The sequence below is a fragment of the Leptonotus elevatus genome, chromosome 2 (assembly GCF_054856555.1).
Source record: "Leptonotus elevatus isolate MCC_2025b chromosome 2, RoL_Lele_1.0, whole genome shotgun sequence".
Lineage (NCBI taxonomy): Eukaryota > Metazoa > Chordata > Actinopteri > Syngnathiformes > Syngnathidae > Leptonotus > Leptonotus elevatus.
In genome coordinates, this window is record NC_141240.1 from 22,790,327 (window position 1) to 22,811,914 (window position 21,588).

Sequence of the window (21,588 nt, forward strand, 5' to 3'; positions counted from 1 at the left end):
CGCGTTTTACGTCACATCCGCTTCGTTTTAGGGGCCTACAAGAAGCAAAGCAAGGTAAATGGAGCTAGTTTTGCGATTTTATTCGAAACCCACTATACACCGTCTACGCAACATCAGCGGGGAAAGGATTTTTGGTGAAAAATTTACAGCTTGACGTTGAAGTTCCATCAGTCTTTTGGTAAGTAAACGCAGCTGACGTATACCAGCCAGGCTAGGGAGCGTCTTGAAAAATATGATGGGACGTAAACGTCGACTTGCTAAAGATTTGCACTGCTATTTTGTCTTTTTAAAAGTTGGTATAGTACTTGGTATTTTTTCACCAAAAGCAATGTAGTTTACTTAGTTTTAGAGGTTTAATTATTTTATTGCATGTAAGTGTTGTAATGTAGACAACCATAGCGTAACCGACCTACCACTTCAATCGTGACACTGTAATGTATTCAGGCACGGTTGGTCAAAGTATGGCCAGCTCTCTTCATTGTTGTGGTCCACTGAGCAGTGAGCACTCAAGAGTCTTGTAATATGTGTTGCCTTACAATTATTTGTAAATTATATAATTCAATCCCGCATGAATTATAAATTACTTTGCAGTCGTTTGAATGACATTGACACGAAAGGAAAACTGTTATAATGTCATCAAAATTGAAGAGACAGGTGCCATTTTTTTGATCAATCAAAATTGATGGATGGAAGATTCATTTTCGCACTAAATAATTTGAATGTCATCCAAATATAACAGTTTTATTTGGCAACAACATAACACTTGTTGAGATAAAAAAAATCTATTTGAACAGGTAAAGGGACGCATAGAACATGGATTACATCATCAGATACACCATAGATGGATAAATACATTAATATCGTTGTATCAAACTCACCCCACCTGCATGAAAGGCAGCATCCTGTACCATTGCATATGTGTCTAACAGTTCTGTGGTTCACTCACGATTTGTAAATCATGTCCAGCCTTCCTGTTTGGAGTTTGTATGTTCTCACCAAACTTATGTAGGTTTTCTTAGGGTTCTCTGATTTTCTCCAACATTCCGAAAACATGCATGTTAAATGAAGACTCTATAGGTGTGAATGTGAGTGTAAACAGTTGTTTTCCTGTAGGCCTTCCCTGGCCAGCAGTCCAGTGGATATGCCTCTCAACCAAAGTCAGCTGGGATAATGTATGCTCCAGCTCACGCGCACACGAAATGAAGACAGGCACTCTAGGAAATTGATGGCTTGAAGACATTGTAAGAGTGTCTCCTGTCATTTAAATTGCATCTCAATTCTCCTATGTTCCAGTGGAGATGTCTGCTGCAGACCATGCACGTCGTGTCCTGTCCACCTTAAACCAGCAGAGGGCAGCAGGGAGCTTCTGTGACGCCTTATTGAAAGTGACCGATGGGGTGGTCTACTCTGCCCATCGTTGTGTCCTGGCCTGCTTTAGTCAAGTCTTCCAGGCGGCCAACAAGGCCGCCGCCTCACCCGGCATGGAGTTCTACCTCCAAGAGTGCTCCAGTGAGGGCCTAGAGCTGCTGCTGGACTTTGTCTACACCGGGGAACTGAAGCTGGATCCGGGAGTCCTGGACAAGGTGCAGAGTGCAGCGTCCAGTTTGTGTGTCCCTGAAGCGCTTGCAATGTGTCAGCGCTTCAGGGACAAGACCGTGCATGCCGCCCCTCTTCTCAAGCGAGGGCGAGGCAGACCGAGAAAGATAAAGTCGGAGGTCTTCTCCGTCTCAGGTGAAGACACAAACAAACTGGCAGCGACTAAAGAGCAGTCTGTCTTGGAGGGGGTTGTGGACGACGTGAAGGTTCCCATCACCGCCACCACCCGCTCGGGCCGAGTGGTCAAAGAGCCCAGACGGATGATATCTGAAGAAGATGCGACCTGTGATGTCCTGGCCAGCGAGTTAGCCCTGCCTCCTTTTTCAGGGCGAGAATGTGCTGACGATGAGGAGCAGAACACTGAGCACCAAACGGGTCAAACTCAGGTAAAAAACAAAACAAACATAAACAAAACAAATATTTTTAAGATGTTATGTTGATGATTTCTAGGCATTTACATGACAGCGCATGAGCGCAGACTCCCTATCTGGCCTGCTGGGGGCCATTTAATTTTTCATTGTCTATAACAGGGGTGCTCAAGTTCGGTCACCGAGAGTCCCTATCCAGCCTGTTTTCCATGTTTCTCTCCACTAACACACCTGATTCATGATCAGGATCGTCAACATACTAAATCTTTAAAAAGTATGATACAAACAAATATTTAGCATTAAACATAATGTGCATCTGTGGGTCAAATGTTTTAAGGCATTTTATTTTCTGAGGAAATGTACTTGCAACTAGGCTTATATATGTTTAAGCTAATCATTTAACATCCATTTATGATTTAGACTGGTGGAATGGACTGGTTTGGATTATTTTCATGGTCAGTTTTGCACCGTCGCTTGTTACTAGGCAGAATTTGTGGGGACCAATCATTCAGACAAGGGGCAAGGAATTGGCAGGCATACATGCACACATACTTGCTTAGTCTTATACAGTCCTGCTCACCATTATAATGAATCAAGTAAAAAAAGAAAAAAGAAACCTGCAAACATACAAGAGCTTGAACAATTTGCAAAGGAAGAGTGTGTGGGGTGGGGGGGGGGGGGGGGGTACCAGCGGAGAAGTTGCAAGAAGCTTGGAGATGGCTACAAGCTGTCATCACTGCCAAAGGGTGTGCAACCAAATATCAAAGAGGGCTCCCATTATTGCTGCACATGCTGTGTTTTCTATTTCTTCTTTGGATTTACATTATGTAAGTTGAGAAACAATTTCCTTTGTTGAATTACTTTGGACATCCAATTAAAAGGTCCTGATGATATAAATATGGTCCATTGTAATTTATTTAATTGAATAAGATATTGTAGAGATCATGCAAAAAATGAAGGGGTGCCAATAACTTAAATAATACACAAAAATTGGAAATGTACTCAGCCATTTTTTTTCCCTTTTAACCACATTGCCATCTGCTGGTACTGACAAGGGTTGACAGGGCCTTGCAAAGTATCATTTGCAGGTAGACGGCCAATTTAATCTGGCTCACCAATGATTTACACCCCGTTACAAAAAAAAAGTTGCACTAAAACCAGTAACAACGAAATTAAAACTGAGCATTTTCCCACAAATAATGAAAACCGCCAAACTGTTATAACCTTAGTTTCAATTACTAACAATAACAGTCTGTCTTTTGCCACTTGCAGATTAACGAGCTGCCAAGCCACAGAAACGATACAGTGACAGTTGAGGACGAAAGTGACCATTTGGAGAAGACCGTCCGCGACTCTGATGAGGAGTACGTCCCCACCCACAAATTCAGTCCGACCGCGGCGTCGGCGTCGAGAGTTCGAGAGCGCCGGCCAAGTTTGCGCGAGAGCGGTGACGGCAAAACGGTGGAGGGGGAACTTGAGAACGGTGTGCACTGTCCCGTCTGTCACAAAGTCTTCAAGAGCAAATATTACCTCAAAGTGCACAACAGGTAGACGCTTCTGGACAAATTTTCTCCTGTCGATATTGAAAGCAATTCTTGTCTAATGCTGTTTTTGTGCTTGAAAGACGTCACACTGGCGAGAAACCTTTTGGGTGCAATAAATGCGGGAAGCACTACTTCAGGAAAGAGAATCTTTTAATCCACGAGTTAAGGAACTGTGCTGCGACACAGGTGAGCATGAAAACCTGATTTAATTATTTTACCACCACCACATTCACTGCCCTTTTTACAGAGTCATCCCCAAGACCTCTGCAAAGGCCCGACATTGCTAACCATAACCATTTTTCTGCTGCACGTCCCCAGTGCAAGCAGACTGTAACCAACATACACTTAGGGGTTACGGGTTTTGGGTGATTTTTTTTTAGGATAAACATAAAATCCACTCTAACATTTAAAGGTGAACTTAATTAGTCTGTCTCTAAAGTTTTGAATGTCCAATTGTACTTTTGGGACAACTTGCTATTCTCTAACTAGGAGCTGAATGTCAAATATCGCAATGATCCACGAATATTTCAAAGGATGTCCACTTCTCTGCCTTTCTGTGACTTCTGCCAGTCTCTCTGTTGACACGCTGACACACTAAATTCAGTGAGCACGTTCCCCCGAGAACATCCTGTTTGTAGCCTTGCGATGGCAAGATACTGTTGATTAATTGTCAGGTGTGGTCTCAACTCATAATGATACGCGCGGACAGTGTGATGATGAATAAAATTGAACAAGGAAATGTATTAGTCCATTCACAGATCAAAGACGTCCATGTTGCTGTTCAGCCGCTTGTCGGATTTGCATTCCAAAGTGTTCGGTATATTTTTGTGTTGAATTTGAGAAATGGATGACATTTATGCCACTCGCTGCAGACATTCACGTGTCAGACGTGTTCGACGTCATTCCTTGGGAAAGAGGAGCTGCGTGCGCACGCCGTCTCCCATGCGGAGCAGATGCCCTACAAGGTAGCGCCAACGTCAGCGTGACACAGGATGGCGCAGCCAAAGCTCACCCTTGACGTGTTTTCCTTTTTAATCCTCAGTGTTCACTGTGTGCTGAATTATTCATGTTCAAGAAACACGTCATGTATCACATGATGAAGGTCCACGGCTTCCCCAAACCGCATGCTGTGAGTTGGTCCGTAGCAATTGCATTCAAATGAAAGGCCGAGCGATGCGTCTCACTTCCTGCATACTATAGATCTAAAGTTTGCATTGAATTTTTAATGGGGCATTATTGATTACAAGCTGAACAATTAAAGGGGAAAGCAAAAAGAAGATATGAATTGTGTGCCCCACAATGGAGTGTTTTCCAGAGAAAATGAATAAAATTTGGCCGTCAGTGTCCACAGTGCCCGAAAACCTTCTGGACCCGCTACGAGCTCCGAGTGCACGAGTCCTCTAAACACCGCGGGGAAAAGCCGTTTGTGTGTGAGGAGTGTGGCCATCGAGCGTCCAGTCGCAACGGCCTGCAGATGCACATCAAGGCTATCCACAGGCAAGACATCACTTTTTGTCTTATTATTCTCTGGATCGGACATCTGCATGTACGGAGGAATGGGCTCTTTTCACAAATCCACTACTTCCTGAACTCGGCACCACTCCTTAATTTCCTGTCTTTCATGATTGGACAAACTGATTAATCCAGCTGTGTCTGGCCATTGTCGTCGTGGTTACTGAGGTTACTAATGGCCAGACACACCTGGATTAATCAGTTTCTCCAATCATGAAGGAGTGGTGCTGAGTTCAGGAAGTAGTGGATTTGTGAAAAGAGCCCATTCACCAGGGGCACTGAAGGTGGTCCACTGAAGGTGTCCCTGCTAGTACTAGTTAGTAAATTGCATGAAATCTGGTTGTTTTGTATGACGGCATATTAGGGCCACGTATAAATATATCTTTTTTAGAGGGCGGGGGCAATATTCTGAGAAAAAAACATGCACATTTCTAAAGTGGCAGATTTGCGAGTTTTTTTTCTCGCAAATTTGCCACTTTATGAAGTCACAAAGTTTTTTTTTCCAGAATATTATTATATATACATGGCCCTAATAAGCCGTTGTAGTTTTGCGATTACCGGTATGCAAAAATATTTTCCCCAATTCCAATGAAGTTGGGTGTTGTGTAAAACATAAATAAAAAAATACAATGATTTACACATCCTTTTCAATCACTATTGAATGGAATAAACTACAAAGACAATAAATTTAATGTTCAAACTAATGAACATTATTGTGTTTTTTGCAAATATTCTCTCATTTTGAATTTGATAACTGCACCAAGTCCCCAAAAGGCTGAGACGGGGGCAACAAAAGACTGGGAAAGCTGAGCTATTCTAAAAAAAACCCCCACACTTTTGGAATGGAACATTCCAAAGGTTAATTTGAATTTGGAGCAAAAGTAAGGAGCATCCCCGAAAGGCTGAGTTGCGTTCACCACTGCATGTGTTTTAAAACAACGTATCTAATTGTGCATTTGCAAGGAATTTAGGGATTGCGTCATCTACAGTCCCTAATGGCATCGAAAGATTCCAAGCCATTTATCAACAACATCCAGAAACGACGCCGGCTTCTCTGGGCTCGATCTCATCTGAGATGAACTGATGCAAAGTGGCAAAGTGTGTTGTGGTCTAGCGAGTCCACATTTCAAATTATTTTTTGGAATCATGGATGTTGTGTCCTCCAGGCCAAAAAGGAAAAGGACCATCTGGATTGTTTGCAACGTTAAAAAACTAGCATTTTCTATATTCATGTTGCTGTGTAAGAGCTAACTCTTCCCATTGAAAGTATCCAATTTGGGAAATTAGTTTAATTCATTTAGCAAAAAGGCTGAGTAAACCTGATCAATAAACGGACCTTTCTTCTTTTCTCCCAGAAACGAGCGCCCCTTCCTTTGCAGCATCTGCGGCCATGCCTTCTCCCAGAAAAACAACCTCAACATGCACCTTCGCGTGCACAGCGGCGAAAAGCCATACCAGTGTCACCTGTGCGGCAAAACCTTCCGCACGCAGGGTAACAGCAGTCCGACGCCGCCTCCGGGATGGTTCGCTTTGCGCCATTAATGAACCCCGATGCTTTCTTTGGACGGCAGCCAGCCTGGAAAAGCACCACCGGACGCACACGGGCGAGCGGCCCTTCCCTTGCGACGTGTGCGAGCAGCGCTTTACCGAGAAGGGCGCCCTCCTTCGCCACAAGGCCAGCAAGCACGAGGAGGGACGCCCCCACTGCTGCCACATCTGTAACAAGACCTTTAAAGGTAAAAACGCCGCCGGTGTGCCAGTGCCCTGAAAGATGAGCACATTTGACCTCTTCTGATGTCCTTCGCCAGCCAAAGAACAACTGCGGGTCCACCTGGGTCGCCATAAGGGCATGAGGAAGTTTGAGTGCATCGACTGTGGCTACAAGTTCACCCGACAGGTAGGCTACAGCATGTGGCTGAAAAAACTAAGTAAACAAAACAGCTTTGTTATGTAGCTTTTCAGTAGTGAAGTTATTGTTTTGATCACAACGCGGTCGCCCCCACGGAATCTACATTTCTCGAGGCAGGTGTAAATCTTAGATCAGTGTTCCTAACCTAGGTTCAATCAAACCACAGCATCTTGATATGACACACATGTGAGGTGGGATGGATTATTTCGGCAAAGGAGACGTGCTCACCGTCACGGATTTAGACTGGTTTGTGAACAATATTTGAGAGAAATGGGGATATTGTGTGTGGCAGGGTCATTATAGTTTTTATTTCATTTTGAGTTTTGCTTTTTCAAGTGTAGTTTAATGTGAATTACATTTCAAGGCATCTCTTTTAGTTTTTATTAGTTTTAGATATTTCAAAAATGCTTAGTTTTAGTGAAAGTATTAGTTTTTTTTGTTTGTTAAAAAAAACAATTCTCATTACTTGTGTGCAAGATTGAATAAATACCATGGTAAAATGAAAGAAGTAACACACTTCTTACCTAGCTTTGCATTTGGGCTGAATTAAATGAAAAGCAAGCAAGCCATTGGACCCAAAAGTCAAAACACACAAAATTGCCAGCTAGGAGCGACGTCATCTTAAGATGCTTTTCTATTGGCTGCTGCTCGTCTGATGATGTCACTTCCGTGCGACACACTTTCAAATGTCCTTGTTCCGGTTTATATTGAAATTAATATACTTAAATCACATTTAAAATCAACCCCAAAGGCTCATGTTTTTACTTAATTACCAAAGATGAAAAATAAGGACACTTTTGCTATAACTATTTTGTAAATGTAAAATGTAGTTTCATTAAGTTAGTTAAAAAAAAAATAATAATTCGTTTGTATTTTCTTTTGTTAACAAAAATGTTTTTAGAATTTTAGTTTAGTTAGTTTGAGTTCATCTCCTAAAAATGGGAGCAAAAACAAAAGTGTTGCATTTATATTTTTGTTGAGTATGTCCCAAAAAAAAAAAAAAGTGGTCGGACAAATATGTGCAATTTGAATTCACTTGCATAACAGAATGCATGGTGTTCCACAGGGTTCAATTTTGGGGCCTCTAGGAGAAACTGTGTGTGTGTGTGTGTCAAGGGAATTTATACAAGAAGAGCGTTAGCCAAATTAAAATCTTTAATAAAAACAGCTACATTTACTACACACTTTTAGGTTGTACAACACAATCTATGACTGTAGTTTGTTTTTGGTCCCAGGCACACCTGCGTCGACACGTTCTGATCCACAAGCGGACTCAGAACTACAACCCGCGGCAGAGGAAACTGAGGAACGTGATTGTGGCCGAGCACGACGAAGGCCCGGCTGACGTCGACGCCGCCGCCACCCCAGCAGAGGCCTCACCAGCCGCTGAGGAAGCGGTGGACTCCCCACCCGCTGACATGGATTCCACTTGTGTGGTGGCGGTGGTGATTGAATAGCGCGCTTCTTTGTGCCACAAACATTGGACGTGGAAGGGAATCGAACCCGAGGGCCGACAAGATGGGAGGCCTCTATGGGGAAATATCCATTTTCAATAGTGATTGTCCTGTTAGGGTCCTTCACTGCGGGAGACGGGCTACAGCCTGGACTGTACCCGATGGACAATTCAATGAATCTAACCTGCATGTTTTTGGGAAAGTTTGAGGGCCCATGCAAACTCCACACAGGAGGGTCAGAGCTGAGATTTGAAACTAGGCCTTGACATTATAAAAAAGTGAAGGACAGAACTGTGCATGCGAGATGCCTCCTCCTCATAGTGCGGACTACAGCTGCATAATGATACTCATTTATGGTCGCATTGCTAGGTACAAACTTCCAATGTATATGGTAGTTGAAAAAGAAACAAAAAACATGCAAAATTTTCTGACCACACCCATTAAAAATGTGCAACACCTTAGGCAAACAAGCAGTGCTACAAGCATGCTATTCACTTTAAAGGTCATCACCGGACACCTTCTAAAGATTTATTTGACCTTTACCTTTGTGTTGTGGAGTAATTTAGCATCGGCCATTTCGGCAGACTGAACACCTGAAGCGCCCACCAAACTCATGTTGACAAATGCTGTGAGATGCTCTGCATGTTATCCAGCAGGATGGAAACTATTTCAGGTCAACATGATAAGTGTTTCAGGAGCTTCTCGGGCAGAATTCTTGTCCTCTACAAAATTATAGAAAACATACATCAGGGCAATTGGACTTTTGTTTTTGAAGACATTGTATTGAAAACATCCTTACTTGAAAGGGGGGGAAAAAAAACTCACGATTGATGTTCTATTTCAAACACAATGATTCATTTCTACATTCAAGGTGACTGCATCGCGCTGCACTTGCTATTAAATATTGAAATATAAAACCTCATGCATCTGTTTTATTGGTAAAAAAAGAAAAAAAGTTGAAAACAAACTGTTCATTAGCAAAAGGCTAACCAACACGAAGAGCTTAAATCTGCTTTCCACTTCCAGCTAAGCAAAAGGTAAACATAAGGTGTGATGAATTCACATCGAAATCAACTAAGGCAAACGGCACAGAAATGTCGAGAAAAGTTCCATGTTAGGATTAACGGAGACCCTGTTGCTCTTCCAGTTGGGACAGAATTCACATCGCTAACGTTCACTAATTGAGACTGAATCAACAGCGCCTCTGCTGGTTGTGACCAAGTAGTGCACCCCATTTTGCCGACACCATCAGCAATACCACACAGTGACAATGTGATTATTATGCCCATCCCTCATGCATACATCATCATATTGTATACATTTTTAAAAGTGGGGATGCTCCTTGCACACTAGTTGGTGGTGAATCATTTTAAGCCTCACTCAACCATCGTGATCATTACACATCTGGTTAGCATTTAACCCATTTTTTGGTTTTTGAACATAATGTAGCATGCCTTATAAATACAGCTGACAAAAAAAAACAACGTATGCACCTCAACATAAATACGATATTCATGACTACCTTGCATACTGTGCAAAATCACATTTATCAATGTTGCATGGCAGGTGCACACTAACCTAACTCAAGGACTGAACATGCACAATTGAATATGCAGTCATCGTATGTGGTTTTGCAGTTGCAGTTGCGTGTCACCCAATTACATCTTCAATATTTTTCAAACGAGCTGAGCAGCAGGTTCATCCGCAGAGACGACAGGTTTAATTGGGCAGATGACAGTAGGATGCATGTTTCCAGGTCGGGCTGAACGATTTGGGAATATAACCGTTTTTGAATTGTGAATTGATGATCCATACATCAGCATTTCACGAAAAGCCGATCACAGGCGCACAAAAAAATATTTGGGGTTAAAAATGTCATGCTAGCCGACTGGTTAAATAATTAATGGAATACTGCCTACACTTCAATCTTCAATTTGTGCTTGCAACTTTTCCATGGTTAAAAATCATCTGCGCTACCAAAAAAGCAAAACTCATCATAAAGCTATGGAACGCAGATAATTCAATTTTCAATCGTTGCTGCCACCTGTGGCCGAAAAATGAATCTGCATTTTGCCTTCTTCGCGTAAACAATGCATGCATGATGTCCTATCTGTAGACAGCGGGTGGGAAATTCAAACCCGAATCCAGTCTGAAAACTATTGGCTTTCAGGAGTTCCCATTGTGAACAGCTAAGGTATTAATCTACTAATTGGAAGATGTTTCAGAAAAAAAAATGGTCACACAAAAAGGCGATTGGAAAGATATTTTTGCTACAAAGAGCATCTTAAAAAGGGCAATGTCCATTACTTTTCACTTTTACTGTTGCCAATTGTGCCACGTTCTTAGTGGACGACACCCACTAACAGCATGCACAATCTGTTACAGTGAACATGCGCCCTTTTCTAATCATTTGATGATGTTTATGAAAAATGCAACTCATCGTTCAGCCCGAGTCCCGGGCGGTCTCTTCATAAAGAAAAGACTGCATGCAGGTGATGTTATTCCTCATGCATGCATATAGGTGACAAGTTTCAGTCCTGAGAGGCTCAAATCCTCTTCCGAATCCTCCAGTCCCCAAAAGTCAGGTGACGCATTCCCCATGAGGTAAGGTGACAAGTCAACCAACAGCGCGGGGACGAGCGGCTTCAACATCAGCGGGCCGCGTTCACGTCCTGGTTGACGTTGTTCAGATTGTGTAAGGCTTGTTGACGCTGGTGCCGGTGCAGGTGGATGGCGTTGGCGTCGGGGACGCTGGCGGGTTCAAAGGCGCTGGACACCAGAGGCATGAACTGTCGGAATATGCTGACGCTGCCGTGCCAGAAGGTGGGCTGGGGCAGCCGGCCCGCCACGCTCCAGGTGCGAGCGGCCGGGTCGTACGCTTCCACCACGTCCGACAGCTCAAACGTGTTGTCGTAGCCTCCGGATACGAAGAGTTTGCCGCCCAGCGCCGCCACGCTGCCTCCGACGTGGACCTGGACGCAGGAAGACGTACCAAACGTCTGATTCATTTTATTTACTGGTGAAGGCGCGAGCTTCGTCGCCAAGCTGCCAAGAAATATACAAACCTGGTTCATAGGACTAATTTTATCCCACTCGTTCTTCGGAGGGTTGTAAACGTCGACCTCTGCCGAGTCATCCCTACAAGAAACGCCGCACCAGTCAAATGTGGTCCGCACAAAAGTGAAAAAAGTGGAAACATTCACATTACACATACAAAATAAGATTTTTTCCCCCCCTGCACACCTCACAAAAAAGATGAGGCCGTTGAGTGTGACCGTTTTCGGGGTGAAGGACCACGGCGGCAGCTGCCCGCAGTTGACCATGGACCAGCGTTTGCCGTCTGGCTCGTAGCTCTGGACGGCCATGGTGTCCTCGCCGGCCAGACAGCCGATGGCGAAGAGGCGTCCGTTGCACGTGGTGGTGGAGCAGTTGTCCATGGCGTGCAGCATGGGCGGCAAGGCCTCCCAGCAGTCCAGCGTGTGGTCGTAGCGCTCGGTGCTGTCCGACGCCACCACGTGCAGCTGACCTTTCAGCACGCACGAGCTGTGGTACTCGCGCGCTTTCAGCATGGGCGACACCTCCGTCCATTCGTTGACGCTGGACTTGTAGCGCCACACGCCGTCGTACAGGCGCGAGCCGTCAGAGCCGCCTGCCGGGGGACAAAACAACGGATGGCGTATGATGCCGAATCGGTCCATTTGTTTTCCAGAGACCGGATGGGTCGCCGGACATGCCGTGTCCAATTTTGGTTTCAACGTTGACCAAGTCGAACTTTACCACTGTACGGGTATTCGATCAACTCATTCACTCCCAGACATTTTCACTGAAGCAACCCCCTTCAATCCCGGCTGTTTCACTGGATTTTGACTGATTTTGCAAGACCCACACAATATTGTGTTCTATTGATATAAAAACATGGAGTCTCTTCTTTCATCAAGAAAAAAAAAGTATATTTCTATCTCTTTCCGTTTTGCAGCAATTAGCATTAAAATATAACCAAGTTTCATCATTAGTCACAAACTTGTTTAAAACACTGGGGAAAATAGCCTTTTGCAACATGGCCCTGATTGATCTCTTATACTCTGCTGCTGCCACCTGCTGGCCGTTTTTTGTCATAACTACCATTGCTTTAAGCGACGTCTTTTGCGTCAAAGCCTTCTGTATGCTCTAGCACAGGGATGGCGAGATCCGGTCCTCAAGGGCCGGAGTCCTGCAGGTCTTGGATATTTCCCTTTTTCAACACAGCTGACTCATGATCAGCTCATCAGCAAATCAGGTAGTTTGAGTAGGGAAACTAAAACCTGCAGGACTCCGGGCCCTCCAGGACCGCAATTTGCCATCCCTGCGCATAAAAACATACAAAAACGTATCAATGCGTTTTTGAGACCATGTCATTATTTAAAATAGAACATTTATGTTTATACATTTTTTGGGAGCAAACGAGTTAAGATCCTTGATTAATGATCAGGTATTTGCCATGAATTAATTAATTCTTAGTTATTTTAACAGACAATACAAGAAGAACGCTTATCGACTTTATTGCTACAACCTGACTGATATGGATTTTATTCAGGCCTATCCTGTAATTTGTGATATTTGGCAGAATGTTTTTTTTCCCCCTTGCCCTCTTATTAGGGGATGTTGTTGATATTTGTCAACTGTGGGCATGTGAAGCCCTTTGAGACTCTTGTGTGATTAAGGGCAATATAAAAAAAAACTTGACTTGACTTTTTGGGACGTCTCGGCCGTTATTCCTTTTTATTCCTATTATTACTAGATTAGGCCTCTTAATCATTAGATAGGTGACTTGAGGTAAGCTGTTGTGTCGCTGTGACCGGTCCTGGCTTGGCGCCTTCCTATCTATATGAGCGGAGACCATTTTGAATAGATTAGACCTTCTTTCGCATATTAAGAGCAAAGGGCTCCACACTGCTGTGTGCTCAATCTTTTCGCCATCCAGTAAATGGTTCAACTGACAATATGCAGTTTTCTAGTCGTTACTGTTCGTTTAACATAGAGAGCATTAACAATAAAATTCATTCGGAGCCTTACATTATTTATTCTATTGCTATTCAATGTTTTGATGATGAGCAAAATGCACATTTTGCCCCTAAACTTATTTTGAAAGAAAATTCTATTCAAAAAGTATCTTGACTTAAACATCAAGTCACCTAGCCTAAAACATTTATAAGCAAAACAATAATAATCCTCAAGCATGTAAATTGATTTGAGCATGTCAAAAAGTGTAAACCGCTAAGTGAAGATGAACGCAGCAGACGAAAACACACTCACTAGGTAGAAAAGTTATTGACGTCAGCAGCCTGTGGAAGCGCATTCCATTTGACACTTTACACCATTCCGTTTTGCAGATTAAGACAACACTTTCTATGGTATCCTGTTTAGAGAGTGGACTCTGCCGGTTGCTACTTTGCTTTCAAATTCCTCCAGATGCGCAAACAAAGTCAAAAATCATGATCTAATCTGTTTCTAATTTGCCATGAATGCGCCATGAATTGACTCGTGTACTAGCATGTGTTGCTGTTATTTTAGTGAGTGTCGGAGGCAGCCGATGCTGCTAAAGTTACAAGCGTCCTGATGAGCATTGCAAAAGTGTGAGATGTTTTCTCGGAGGGGAACGCCGTGGCCGGTAATGATGATGACGTCCTGGCAGCACAACATGTTCTGCTTCACTCTGATGTCATCCTTTTGCGGTTTATTTAAAACCAAAGGAATTTTACACACGAACCACTGCTGTAGTGGGCGGGACTTGTAAGTGTGGCTTAAGCAACTCACATTTCCATGCTTAGCTTTCCACGCATGACGAATGAGTGTCTATCAAAGATGTCTTTATCTCATTGACAGTTTAACATGTCTACACTTGAAAGGCTGTATAATCTAGAAAGCCAGCAATTTACACTTCTGTAATGTACCTTCAGCTGCTATTAGCTACATTAGCTGGTCTGGAATTTTTTGGTATTTATTGATGTGGAGCAAAGAGCTACAGGTCTGATGTGGCAGTTCAGTGAGAGCAATGAGAATATAAATAAATAAATAAATAAGTAAAACCATTTTCTGTCAAACAAATCTGGTCGGTGCTGGATTTCACTTTCCTTTCTTTTCTTTGATCCTTCCTCGGGTCTCCTGACAACCTCACGACTCTAGCTGGATTCTTAAGTATTTGGTTTAGGTGAACGTATGGGATTTTTAATAGGTTTTAGGTGAACTAATGAGTACACACTCACACGCACGCACACACACACATACAAAAAAAAAGGGCAATGATGAGGACATGTCAAATCGGTAAAATTACCGGATGAACAATACTGAGCGCTCCCAAAAAATAAATAATACAAACCACATACAGGGTAAAAAGCTTCAAATAATTGGAACCGAAAGATGGATCAGAAACACTTACCAGTTACATACATGTCATTGCCAAGGGCAGCTATGCTGTAGCCCCCTCCGAGGTGGTCGGGGAATTCGGCCAGATAGCGCCACTGACCCGTCTGCGGGTTGAAACAGTCGACTGTGACCAGCTCGTCACAGTCCTGGTCGCAACCTCCCACCACCACCAGGATCTCGGCCAGTCCGGTGGACGGCCGCGGACGCATGCGGCGGCAGGGCCGGTCGTGCCGGTCGTACTCGCACGACTGGAAGCTACGGGCCTCGTTCACCATGCGGAGGCAGGCGGGCGAAAGGTATACAAGAGGGTCGCTCTCCACATGGGCCAAAAGAAAGAACCTCCTGACAAAAGGGAGTCGGACCTGCTGGAGGAGCTCGGGCCAATAGTGCAGTCTCCGCTGGAAGTCGGCCTTCACCCAGCGCACCGCGATCTGATATACGGTCTCCTCTTTGTCCACACACAGCTCATCGTCAGACACAAACTCAAGCAGGCGCTTCCAAGGCAACCGTTCAAAGTCTGTCCCTTTGGCAAGATCCATTAAGTTCTTGAGGACAAAGTGGCGCGCACTGGCCGCCAGCTCGCGGCAAGCATAGGCCTCCGCAAAGTCCTGGATTTCTAAGCAGTTGGAAACATCCAGACTCTGTTCCAAGAAAGCGCAGCAGGCCTCTTTGACTGACGGGAACTGAAAGAGATCTGCCGTTTTCAGCAGGAGATCCACATTGTCCTGCGTGACGGTCACCCGGCCTGTGTAGCAGAAGTCCACCAGCAGTCCCAAAAGTTCGCCCGAAACCTCATGTAGAACCACCCGGTCCATGATGCTCTCCCGGAGCGTGCCGGCGAACATGGCCCGGAAGTAGGTGCTGGCGGCGGCCAACACCGTGCGGTGGCAGTGGAACTCGCGGCCCTCCGCGCACAAAGTCACATCAAAAAACTTGCGCTCTGCGCGCAGCTCATGGATTCCTCGAAGCAGGTTGAAGGCGTGGGCCGTGTCAAAAAACGGCAGGGTGGACGGTTGCGTCTGTAAGACGGGATTCTCCATCTCGTCTCAAATGGTTGCGCTCTGGAAGAACTTTACATCTAAAAAAGCAAAAGTACATGACCACATTAATAACATTGCTGAACCGTAGCAACTGTTACACTGTCGTCATTTCAAGATGCTCACCAGTCAACATAGTCTTAACTAATCCAAAGTTTTGATTCTTATACCCTACAAGCTCATCGCCGCACATCAGTCTAGAACGTTCGCCGGCTTGATATGAATAGTTCAGTTCTTTCCTAAAGACAGGCAGCTCACTTGTGTGCTGTGGCTATAAATACACCAGCAGTGTCCATTTCCACTGAAAGGGGGGTCTGGATGGGGCTTGGAGGAGAGCACGAGCCTGTTGCGAGGACTGAAAATTGGCTCTCCTTCGTGTGTGTTTGTAAGGCCACAAAGTCTGAAACTTCCGGTTATAGTATTTTCCATGCAGCTTGTTGTATTATTAATGAAGCCACCCTGACAGCTGCAATGACGTTTAATACACACCGATGGTACACATGAACACTACTTACTATTTTAGTGCCTTTATGTTTAATAGTTGTTGTTTTGTTTCAATTTGGGGAGTCACTGTTAGTCTGCATTGTTCAGGTGCTATTCCCCATTTTGTGGGCAAAATTCAGTCTCAAGCAAATACAAATGACAAAATGTTTATTATTGGACATTCATATTTATTTAATATTGTGTAGTTAAAATTGAAATTGGTTTGGTATTAAGCCAAAACGAAAATTTTTTAAGGGATTAGTCAATTGATAAGATTTGGGAAAATTGACACTTTATTGGTTCCCTTCCCTCTCAGTGGTAATGTGAATGTCAACTGTCTTTTGTAAGTGTCCTGCATTTGATTGGCCACTTAAGTTGGTAGCGACCAATCACAGCTCACCTGTTTTCTTAAGCTGAGCCGTGATTGGTCATTACCTGAGTAACTGAGGCCATTTTCAGTCGACGACAGTGGTAAAATGGCCGCCCCGAGATGGATTAAAAAAAATTACTGTTTAACTCATATTCACAAATGCAACATTAACCATAATACCATGTTTAGACTAGTGTGGGCACATACAACATATTATCATTGTTAAAATTTTGGGGTTGACTTCCCTCCCCTTTAATCAAGAATAGCTGTATGGAAAATTAATGGATGCATAATAATGATAATAACAATAATAATACATTAGATTTATAAGCACTTTTTTGGACACTCAGCGGTTGCATTATTCATGCACTCACACATTCACACTACGGCCCCTTCAACCACCACCACCACCAAGCATTCACACCTTCCATACACAAGTGTGAGTAGCACTGGAGGCAATGTGTGTGAAGTGCCTTGCCCAAGGACACAACAACACATGACTTGGGGAGAGCGGGGATCAAACAGCCGACCTTCTGGTTACTGAACGACCGTCTCTACACCCTGAGCTACGGCCGCATGACTGTTTTTCACTTGATGCTGAACTATGCTAAAATGTTACACATTACTATTCAAAGGTCCAACATTTGGTAAAAACTACATCTTTATATTTCTACTCAAAATATGAATACATTGATGGTCAGACCGCCTCCAGCCAAGTGTTTTCAACTTTTTGGAGGCCACTGTTCATCAAATTGACACGAGTGGGTAGTGCAGGAGTACAGGCTTTAAAATAACAACTTGACTTTTAGACAGTAGGGATCAAACCTCAAATCTTCTCTTCAACGATTGTCAAGAATTTTTTTATGCACACATTCATGAAGCATCATTAATCACATATTTAAAATCCTTGTTAACCTTCAGAGATCATTTCCTCCTCAAAATAAAAAGGGATCTGTTTACAGAGGTTTGTTTTAAGGTCATAATAAAGCCGCTGTTCTCGAGCCAAGAGAGTTAGCATACATTCCATTCAGGGCATCAACAATACAGCCACACATGGAGCTCTGCAAAAGATTAAAATGCTCTCCACAAGGGTGAACTAGACTTGGATACTATCCAACCTACGCTGCGAAAACAGACAAGTCAGATATGTGTAGCATAGGAATAGGATACAATAAGATTTAGCAGATTCCCACTTCCTTATAATGAACTTGTTAGAATAGGAGCAAAAGGCGGAGAAAATGTTCTATTCACTTTGCGGCCTCCCTCCACTTCACAAAATGCCTTATAGATATTTTTTTTTTGTGCATCACTCTTTGAAAAAGGCAAAGACAGAAAAATGCTGAATTTTCTGTTCGGCTCTGATGAAGCCATTTTGTGGGGACCTCTGTGTAAGAGCAGATATATTGATTACCTGGTGTGGCCAAAACCGTCATCCCCATAATAGAAAATGGCCTTTGTGCGACATAATAGAAAATCTCACATGTTGTATGAATGCTGCGCAACAAACATTTGGTAGGTTTACCAGTCCAGTACGAATGACGTCCAACCATCCATCCTCATAAGATGGTTAGGACATGTTACTGAAATGATTTTATGAGCCCGTACACAAATACACCACGCGGAAGAAGACACATGATGCTTGTTACGCTACTCTTCCTGAAAATAGCTCATGACAGGGTTTATGCTGCTTTTTCAAGCAACGATGACACCAAATTTTACGGATGTCACGATCATCCAAATCAAGGATTTGATTTCACTTTGTGGATAGTAAAGGCACAAGTGAGCAGCATCTCGGAGGTCAAACAAGTTGGAATTTGATCCAATGCTTTGTAGACTCATATTACATTATACAGATTGGGTCCGAAGTCATACTTTTCTCATCTTGTTGCTGAAAAGGTGCCATCCAAAGCAGTTTTATTCCAAGCACTTCAGAACGGCACATCGTTGAGTATGAAATGGACTTAATCTGTAAAAAGATGACCATCCACAAGGTGACCAAAACAAAAAAAAAAGGATGTCAGAAGGGGTTGCAACTAAGCTCCATGCTGCATTGGCTGCTGGCCACACATGCAACAGCTGAAGTCAGTTGCTCGCCGTCGGATTGCAGCAGCATAACGCCCGAGCCTCCAGAGCAGCCCATAAAAAGCCACACACACATTCAGCTCTTTACTCACTGAAACAGACCAACACATGGTTGCTCGGTTTATGTAGACTACTGTATTATAAAAATTATCATCCATCCATTTTTTTAAACTGCTAGTCCCCGTTAAGGGATAGACAAACCAAACTGGCGCGGTTTCATTAACGGTTTTGGAAAAAATACTGAAATTGTTAAATTAAATGGTATTTTCAGAGTAGAAATCCTTTTGGCTCACTGCGGGACAGTGTAGAAATGTGTTAGCGGATAAGAAACCTGTCCTCATTCTAGGCCTATTACAGAAGTGGGTTCCAGAGGGTGGACTGGACAAAGGGCATTTGCAGGGTTTGCAAATATCACTGGCCAAAAAGAACATAAAGGCTTACTTTTGCTATTTTTTTCCTCCCTACTACATTTTGTATTTACTTGTGTTGTCTTTGATTGATTAAGTGGACAAACATGCGCATAAAATAAAAAATCAGGTAGGGAGCAAACACTTTTTCACACCATTGTACATAAACAAATGCACTGATTTCAAATGCATCAAATTGTGACCACAACTCAATCTTACTGCATCACCATATACAGTATTATTACTTTTCTCATCACATTAGTTCTTACATTTTATGTGATATATTTTCGACTTAGATTTATTCATTTTATACACATTAATATACAGCAAAAATCGACATTATGTACATACATACAACACATACCGATATATGTTTTTTCATTTAATATTTGTACTCGTTTTATTTGTTTCCTTTATTTTGATGTTATTATATACAATATATATAATTAGTTTAAGTATATACAAGATGTTTTTTATTATGATCAAGAAAGTGACTGGTTGAAAAAGCCTTTTTAAACTTTTTTGTGCTTGTTTCAGGCATGCTGTTACATACCAAGAAGCTGTGTTTCCTACATTCTTGTCATTCCTCATCTTGCAGGGAAGACTTTCAGTTAGTCAGTCAGTCGCCTTGCATCCTTCCTTCAAGCCATACATGTCCATCCAAATGAGCTCACTGGCTTGAGGCTCAAATGACTAATTACAAACTTGTATGCCAAAACTTTCACCTACAAAAGTACTAAAACGAATTCTGACGCTCAAACACAACGCGGAGCTCGTACAAATAGAACTAAAACAGACACCAAACTCTTCCTTATTTAGCATATTTAAAAAAACGATGAAGATTAATCAGAAATTCGGTGACTGGCGAACAGCTCTTGAACTCATTGCGTTTATTTGACCAACAGACGGTTTATGACGTGTCGCCGTTTGTGACGAAAATACTCTTTATTGAGATATTTGTAGACACAAAAAAAGATATTTGTAGCCACTGTTAAAAGTTGAACGCAGTTGATCGGTGAGTGTCGCGTACGTGCGAATGTAGATACGTCACCATTCTATCAGACCCTCCACCAAAAAACAAAAAAAAGGTTGTCGCGCTTACTCTTCGCTGTGTGGAGATTGGTGTAAACAACGACCTTAAAGGCCAGCTTACCCGTGTTTGTCCTCGCCTTGGCCTCATAAATATTCAGGAACCTGCAAATAAAAGCCTTTAGAAATGGAACGACGATGAAACTTTGATGTCGCAGATGTGTTCGGCCTCCTCCGGCGCCATGATAGTGTGAACTGCAATACGTTGCCTTCAGGTGGTGCAGGAAAAATGAGAACTTCGATCTACGCGCTTGCAGATATGATTATTTTATTTTATTTTTCATTTCCCCGTTCTTTCTTTCACGTGCTCATTCTGCTGTTAAGATGTTAATAAATACAGTATTGACCATTCGCTTTGGAATGTTGCTTTGTTTGAAGTTGCGACCCCCCCCCCACACACACATACACACACACACACACACACACACACACACACACACACACACACACACACACACACACACACACACACACACACACACACACACACACATCACCCCAAACACACCACTAACTTAAACTACATAACACTTACACTTAGTGATTCAATTTTATTTGTATGTTTTTACAGTACATGTACATTATCAAAAATCTTACAGCTAGGTATTTAATATATAAGAACAAATTCGTTTAGGATCGTTATGACGGCCGCGTGGCCTAATGGATAAGGCGTCTGACTTCGGATCAGAAGATTGAGGGTTCGAGTCCCTTCGTGGTCAACTTTTGTCGGTAGCTGATGTTTAATCCTGCGAAACAGTGTTGATGTTATTTACCAGACTGCCACAGTGAGGATACATGTTAACTCTTATTTTTGTAATAAATAAACATTCAAAAAAAAAATAATAATTCAACAAACGACTGTGTCTCATCTGGGGGTGTGTTTTTAGACACGGTTGTCATGTTGCCTAAGTGAATGTCAGCGCGAATGTTTGTTAGTGCTATGTTAGTCCATGAAAAGGCATACCGGTAATTTACTAGTTTTTGTCATTTATTTGTATGTTTAATGTTCAATATTTTGAACAAATAAATGTGTGTAAAATTAGACACAAAAATAAGACATTTCTTGTACAGTAGGAACAAGCTGATATTTTAAATGGACACTAAATAAGAACTAAAGAAAACAATATAATAAAAACAAAACAAGTTTTTTTTTAACCTGTACAAAATGGTCCATTCAGATATTATGATTGCATTCCATTATGAAATCAAATACACTTATAAAAAGCTGTAACAATATTAAATAACATGAAACAATGTGATCATCAAAAATGTATTTAATACATTTATTAATGCGTGAACTTTGACATCCAACAAGATGTCAAACAGGCAAAGAAT

At 42.6% G+C, this 21,588-nt stretch overlaps 2 protein-coding genes and 1 non-coding gene across 5 annotated transcripts; 2 read left to right on the top strand and 1 right to left on the bottom strand.

The window, feature by feature from the left end:
- Positions 1–23: 23 nt before the first annotated feature.
- On the top strand, positions 24–9,280 carry zbtb48 (zinc finger and BTB domain containing 48). Of its 2 annotated transcripts, none has more exons than XM_086067580.1 (11): positions 24–178; positions 1,294–1,982; positions 3,237–3,511; positions 3,589–3,694; positions 4,381–4,473; positions 4,551–4,637; positions 4,851–5,005; positions 6,376–6,512; positions 6,592–6,756; positions 6,829–6,917; positions 8,165–9,280. In XM_086067580.1, exons 2-11 carry the CDS (start codon positions 1,299–1,301, stop codon positions 8,384–8,386), a joined length of 2,013 nt encoding a protein of 670 aa, XP_085923706.1. In that variant the 5' UTR covers positions 24–178; positions 1,294–1,298; the 3' UTR covers positions 8,387–9,280. The 2 variants fall into 2 exon arrangements, with proteins under 2 accessions (XP_085923706.1, XP_085923707.1); XM_086067581.1 differs by having other exon boundaries at positions 37–54.
- Positions 9,281–9,301: 21 nt separating this feature from the next.
- On the bottom strand, positions 9,302–20,455 carry klhl21 (kelch-like family member 21). 2 transcript variants are annotated; one of them, XM_086067583.1, is made up of 5 exons: positions 20,318–20,455; positions 14,799–15,863; positions 11,627–12,032; positions 11,449–11,521; positions 9,302–11,355 (listed from the first exon to the last, which is right to left on the bottom strand). In XM_086067583.1, exons 2-5 carry the CDS (start codon positions 15,823–15,825, stop codon positions 11,035–11,037), a joined length of 1,827 nt encoding a protein of 608 aa, XP_085923709.1. In that variant the 5' UTR covers positions 15,826–15,863; positions 20,318–20,455; the 3' UTR covers positions 9,302–11,034. The 2 variants fall into 2 exon arrangements, with proteins under 2 accessions (XP_085923709.1, XP_085923710.1); XM_086067584.1 differs by lacking the exon at positions 20,318–20,455 and adding an exon at positions 15,949–16,053.
- A 444-nt stretch (positions 20,456–20,899) lies between these two features.
- Positions 20,900–20,972, top strand: trnar-ucg (transfer RNA arginine (anticodon UCG)). Its single transcript has one exon. It is a non-coding gene; the product is annotated as a tRNA-Arg (tRNA).
- Positions 20,973–21,588: the final 616 nt, after the last annotated feature.

Coding starts and splice junctions, on each gene's coding strand:
- zbtb48 (XM_086067580.1), top strand. CDS start 1,299: ATGTCTGCTGCAGACCATGCACGTCGTGTCCTGTCCACCTTAAACCAG. Junction 3,512..3,588: donor TACCTCAAAGTGCACAACAG/GTAGACGCTTCT, acceptor TGTGCTTGAAAG/ACGTCACACTGGCGAGAAAC. Junction 6,757..6,828: donor CTGTAACAAGACCTTTAAAG/GTAAAAACGCCG, acceptor GTCCTTCGCCAG/CCAAAGAACAACTGCGGGTC.
- klhl21 (XM_086067583.1), bottom strand. CDS start 15,825: ATGGAGAATCCCGTCTTACAGACGCAACCGTCCACCCTGCCGTTTTTT. Junction 12,033..14,798: donor CAATGACATGTATGTAACTG/GTAAGTGTTTCT, acceptor GTCCCCCGGCAG/GCGGCTCTGACGGCTCGCGC. Junction 11,356..11,448: donor AAATTAGTCCTATGAACCAG/GTTTGTATATTT, acceptor TCCTGCGTCCAG/GTCCACGTCGGAGGCAGCGT.